The sequence below is a fragment of the Dipodomys ordii genome, unplaced genomic scaffold (genome assembly GCF_000151885.1).
Source record: "Dipodomys ordii isolate 6190 unplaced genomic scaffold, Dord_2.0 Scaffold3, whole genome shotgun sequence".
Taxonomy (NCBI): Eukaryota; Metazoa; Chordata; class Mammalia; order Rodentia; family Heteromyidae; genus Dipodomys; species Dipodomys ordii.
The window spans coordinates 33959988-33965935 of record NW_012267219.1 but is presented as its reverse complement, the minus strand read 5'-3'; the positions used below and the strand labels follow the sequence as shown (position 1 = coordinate 33965935).

General features: G+C 42.5%; 1 protein-coding gene across 2 annotated transcripts in view; it reads left to right on the top strand.

The window, feature by feature from the left end:
- The first annotated feature begins 1244 nt into the window (after window positions 1-1244).
- Window positions 1245-5948, top strand: part of Ccdc53 (coiled-coil domain containing 53) — a 39973-nt gene continuing 35269 nt past the window's right edge. For both annotated transcript variants that reach the window (XM_013019368.1, XM_013019359.1), the window contains exons 1-2: window positions 1245-1399; window positions 1983-2081. In XM_013019368.1, coding sequence (XP_012874822.1) covers window positions 1349-1399; window positions 1983-2081 — 150 coding nt within the window. In that variant the 5' untranslated portion in view covers window positions 1245-1348. The remainder of the gene's footprint in view (window positions 1400-1982; window positions 2082-5948) is intronic.

Genomic DNA, 5948 nt, shown 5'->3' with positions numbered 1-5948 from the left:
TCCTCTTCATATTTTTAGTATTGAACATCTTGCCCAGGATGAGTTCACACTTTTGGTTAGATGACTTGTCGGGGGTCATATAGATGATAAGCTACACAGTCAAGAGCTGAACCAAACCTTCACGCCCCAGATGTAAAGATCTCCTCTCTCTCCCTCTCTCTTTTCCTCCTCCTCTCCCTCTTGTTTCCCTCTCCCCTTCCCTTCTCTCTCTTCCCCTCCCCCTCTCCCTCCCTCTCTTTCTCTCCCCCTCCCCTTCCTTTCCCTCTTCACCTTCCTCTCCCTCTCTCTGCTAGTCCTGGGGAGGGACTGAACTCAGGGCCTGGGCACTGTCCCTAAGCTTTTTTTTTTTTTTTTGCTGAAGGCTAGCATTCTACCACTTGAGCCACAGCACTTTTGGTGCTTCTGGCTTTTTCTGTTTATATGGTACTGAGCAATCGAATGCAGGGCTTCATGCATGCTAAGCCACATTCTCAGCCCTGCAAAGATCTCTCTTTCCAGGTGAATTTTCTACCTTTTCCAAAGTGGCAATCACTTCCTTTTCTTTAGGTCTCAACCATAGCTTGACAGGATATTTGAATTTTTGAAACATCTTAACTCCTTCCAAAGGGAATAAGCTTCTCCAGTGCAACAGGTTCGCTGTCTCTCATTCATTTTTGTATTCTGACAATGCCCAGCAGAGAATCTGACACTTAGTAGTTTAAAAAAAAAAAAGATGCTCAATGAATAACAAAGCTATTTAAACACAGAATACTAAGGAGGAAAACGTCAAGTGGATGCAGCTCCTGAATTTCTTAGCTATCCTTTCCCTACTTAAAGTTTTACAAGCAGCCGGACACCAGTGGCTCCCATCGGTAATTCCAACTACTCAGGAGACTGAGACCTGAGGATTGAGGTTTGAAGTCAGCGAAGGGAGATAGATCCTTGAGAGTCTTATCTCTAGTTTACCAGCAAAAAGCCAAAGGTGGAGCTCAAGTGATAGACCATTAGCTTTGAATGGAAAACACTAAGGCAGAGCGCCCAGGCCTTGAGTTCAAGCCCCAATACTGGCAACAAACATACAAACAAAAGGACAACCAAGTCAGCATACTTCTCCAGCCTCTTCAACAGTTCCTTCAGAAGCCTACTTCACAATCTGGATCAAGAACTACCAATCCCAGAATGCCGAGTGATGAAGAGGGGGCGGGTTCTCCAGGAACACACTTGTGATTGGCCAGAGGAGACGTTTGCTTCCGGCCGGAAGGGCCTCGGGGGTGGGGACCTGAGGAAGTTCTGCTGTTCAGAAACCGGGTTGGCAGGTTTTCTTTGAGGGGATTGTGGGTGACCCTTGGGTCCCCCAACCGCTGACGGGATGGATGAAGACGGGCTTCCGCTCATGGGGTCAGGCATAGACCTGACCAAGGTTTGTAAAAACAAACAAACAGAAAAACAAAACAGCGGAGTTGAACTTCCGGCATTCTGGGTGGAATCTGGGGGAGGGACGTCGCCGCTCCAGGCCCTTGGTGCCCCTGACGGTGACCCCCAGGAAGTCGAGCCCCCACAGTGTACCTCAAAAGGGGGGGGGTGTCTCCAGAGCTGACTGAGATGAGATGGTGCCCTAGCCTGTGCTTCCCAGGTCACGTGGCTTTCCACCAGTGGTTGGTGGCTAGAGACTGGCCCATTGGGACCTGCATCACGTGTGTGTGTGTGTGTGTGTGTGTGTGTGTGTGTGTGTGTGGTTTTCACCTGTTAACAATCGTCCTTGTAAGTCTAGGGAACCTTCTGCAAGTTTCTGCAGCCACTTTCCAGCCTCCTCCTCCTCCACCCACACACACTGTGTAGGAAAACAAGCTAAATGACTGTTTCCATCCTCCAAAAACTTCCTATCACACATCAGAATGTCCCCTTGGGATTCCCAGGTACCTAGACGATTATGCCGTGTGCATTTCTCCAGCACGAATAATGTTTTTCTTTTTGTTGTTGTTGTTGTTTTAAACAAAACACAGGTGCCAGCTATTCAACAGAAAAGAACGGTAGCATTTCTAAACCAATTCGTGGTGCACACTGTACAGTTCCTCAACCGCTTTTCTACAGTTTGTGAGGAGGTAGGTCCTCTGATACTGGTCTTTAGCCAAGAAATCACTTCGCATTGAACTGACAAATGAGTTGAGCAAGTGTTATGGTCTTTATGTATTCATGTATCATGACATCTTATTTGTGTTAACCCCCTTTAGTGCCTCATCAGATCTGAAGGTCACCTCTACTGGATTACTAATCTAGAGGCTTCTTTGTGATAGTTTGGGCATTTTTATTATAATTAAACAATTAAAAGGAAACCTAAAATTTCACCGTTGGAAGCTCTTCTTTTTTGTAATTTTGAAATTTTATTTTCCTACCCCAAAGATTGACATTTTTAAGTATACATTGTTTCAATTTATATTCAAATTAATTTTACAGTTGTTTATTCCGAAAGATGGGGAGGGGTAGCCTGGAAACATGCCTTGAGTGTCAACTTTTATTATTGGAGCCTGAAGTCAAAGTAGAGGTCTAGAGAGTGAATCTGTAAAGGTCAGTCTAGAACAGAGAAGACATGGAACTCATAATTATGAGTATCAACCTGGTGTTTAAGGGCTACAGACCTGGGGTGAAGGTAGGCTCCTGGCTTTGGACTGCTCTAAAATCTAGGACAGCCTTATTATTCGTATCCAGTTGTACGTGGAAGCTGGCCTAGGACTATAGACTGATCATGGGAAAATCATGGCAGTCAGCCTTATATTCTGGTGACAGGCTTGCTCTTAAGACTTCTTAGGGCCAGCCTGATTCTAATATGGGCTTGGAGATCCTGTGGGACTGGCCTGCTCTTTAGACTGTCTTGAGCCTTAGGTTGACCCACAGCCACCAGAGTAGGGCCCAAAGTGAGGCAGGTCTGGAGTTTGAGGCTGTGGGATCTGATGAAGCAATGGAGTTGACCAGGAGGTGTCATCTTTGAGTACAGGTGTGTTGTCTGGGGCCATAGGCTTGCACAGTGCTGGGTTTTATTCCAGTGGACTTAGCTTTGTGGTCCAAGGCAAAGTCTAGTGCTCATGTCTCCCTCTTTTTTGAATTAAAAAGGCATTTTTAATCCATGCTGTGCAGCCTGGGATTGGAGGAGGGTGAAGACAGAGATATGAAGCTGCCCTTCCTGCTTCAATGCACCTTTTCTCAAATCTGTGTTCCACCCACTTGCTAAGATCTCTCAGCTGGTTTCCTTACCTCTTGTGAAAGTATTTTCATATGTGAATGGTTGACCTGGAAAGTGCTATGCAACTGTTAGCATAGCCCTTTTCTCCTTTAAGTATGGTAATCCAGAGGTAACTGCAAATCACTGGTCAGTTTTAATGTCTCCTACTGAGTGAGATGACAGTAACTAATATTTATTACTGTTTACTCAGTTTTGTACAGGTAAAGCTAATGTTTTACACATATGGAATCATCACAGAATAGTCCTTTGAGAGAGGTCGTCATCCCTCCTTTGCAGATACACACACTAAGATGTAGAGTGTTAAAATCATTCATTCATTTATTCTTTCAATGTAGTCAACATGTTTGAGCAGCTAGAGTTTCTTCCTGTTACAGTAGTGGTACTGGTACTCATATAATTGGGATTCTAAGTCTGGTTGAACTGGAAAAGTTAAATATCCAGCTCACCTCTCTCTGTGTTACACCTTTTGCATTTAGAATAAGAAGCTTGTTTGCTTTCAAGTGAGAGAATATAGTATTTGTGTTTTGAATTCATGTTGTTTACTATATTGTGTTTAATGTAAGGTGCTTTTGGATGTGATAAAGTGCAAGAATATTTTTATCCAAATAAAAGTTTCCCCAAATGGCTTATGCCTGTAATCCTCGCTACTCAGGAGGTTGAGATCTGAGGATCAAGGTTCAAAGCCAGCCCAAACAGAAACACCTTGAGACTCTTTTCTCTAACCACCAGAAAACCAGAAGTGGTGCTGTGGCTCTAGTGGTAGAGTGCTCGCCTTGAGCTGCAAAGCTCAGAGTTCAAGCCCCATGACTGACAAAAAAAAAAAAACCAGAAAAGAAAAAGAAAAAACAATAGTGTGACTTTTTGAAATAATTCTTAATTTGTTAGTAGCATTTACTAAGCCTGTAGTCCTTGTTTACTTAAAGCCTTAAACAAGAATGACTGTTTCCTTCAGAAAAATAAAAGAAGTGAACCCCAGCTGTTGTTTTTTTGAACAGGAAAAAAAAAAAAAACTAGAGAAAATGAAGCTCCCATCCTTCTCTCCATACATGACAGGACTTGAATGAAGCCCAAGTCGTTAACACTTTCAGTCGCAACTAATCTCAAAACACAATTAAGCGTGAACCTTTCGTCATAAGTGATACTGCCTTTTAGAGTTAGTAAGAAAAATGAACAACTGTGAAAAGCTCAACTTTTTAAAAACTTTCTGCGTAGTAGGCTACTTTGTAATTCTTTTATGCCTGGTGAGATTGGAGGACAGAAAAAGGAGAAGAGTTGAATCAGACCCAACTTACAAGTTACTTAGGGTCATATCTTTCTGGACAATTCCCCAGTAAACATTTCTATTATTATCCTAGTCAGCAAAATCTATTGGTGATCCAATTTAAAAGGGCAAAGGGGGCAACACAAAATCTATGTGATCGCAGGAAAACCTGAGCAGGCACTTAATCTTACAAGGAATTTTCCTGCCAAAGATATCTGTAAAACAAGAGATTATTAAGAGATTTTTTTCCCACATGGATTTATAACACACTTAGAATACAAGATTTTAAATCATTCTTTTTGTAGTCTATTTTTTTTGTCTTTTGTGTGTATAGTTAAGTCATGGGTTTGAACTCTGGGCCTGGGTGTTGCCCCTGAGCTCTTCAGCTCAAGGTAAGAACTCTACCACTTGAGCCACAGTGCCACTTCCAGTTATCTGGTAGTTAATTGGAGATAAGAGTCTCACAGACTTTCCTGCCCAGGCTGGCTTTGAACCGTGATCCTCAGATCTCAGCCTCCTGAGTAGCGAGGATTACAGGCATGAGCCACCAGCCACCAGCTTTTGTCTTTTTCTAAAAGCTTTAAGTACAGGCTAAGAATTCTCATAGTATTGAAGAACATTTGGAGTAGTTATCTTCCCTATTCTATTTCTAAGCTCACCTTTGGGCTTCACTTTCACACAAATGATGTTTTGTGTATAAACTAAGTTTTGCTACCTCCTTTACAACATCTAGGTGCCTGTCATATGAGCTTAATAAAACCCTGATTACTTCTGCTTCTAGCCATTAGACAGACAGACAGACAGACAGACAGACAGACAGACAGACAGACAGACAGACAAACAGACAGACAGATAGATAGATAGATAGATAGAATACATTGGGATATATTAAGAGATCTATTAAGGTACTGTTTCTCTTTTAGAGAAGTAGACATGTAAACTGGATACTTATATACTCACAAACGTTATGTTGTTACTACCTATAACGTGTAACTTTTCCAACACCTGGTTTTTGAGATTCTTAGATGTTAAATATGTTCTCAGAAAATATGCAATGTTTTCTGGGGGGAAAAAAAATCCACCAGCCGGGTGCTGGTGGCTCACACATGTAATCTTAGCTACTCAGGAGGCTAAGATCTGAGGATCATGGTTCAAAGTAGCCTGGGAAGAAAAGTTCCTGAGACTCTTATCTCCAATAAAACACCAGAAAACTGGAAGTGGCACTATAGCTCAAGTGGTAGAGCACTAGGCTTGATCTGAAGAGCCGAAAGACAGTGCCCAGGCCCAGAGTTCAAGCCCCACAACCGAAAAAAAAAAATCCACCAAATGATGCTGAGTAGGTTAAAAAATTATTTTCCAACTGGGCTCAAACTGAAATCTTACCAATCTCTTCTTCAAAGTAACTATGATTATAGATGCCCCATCAGTGCCAGGCTCCTATAGTTATTTTTTTTGGGGGGGGGTCCGGTC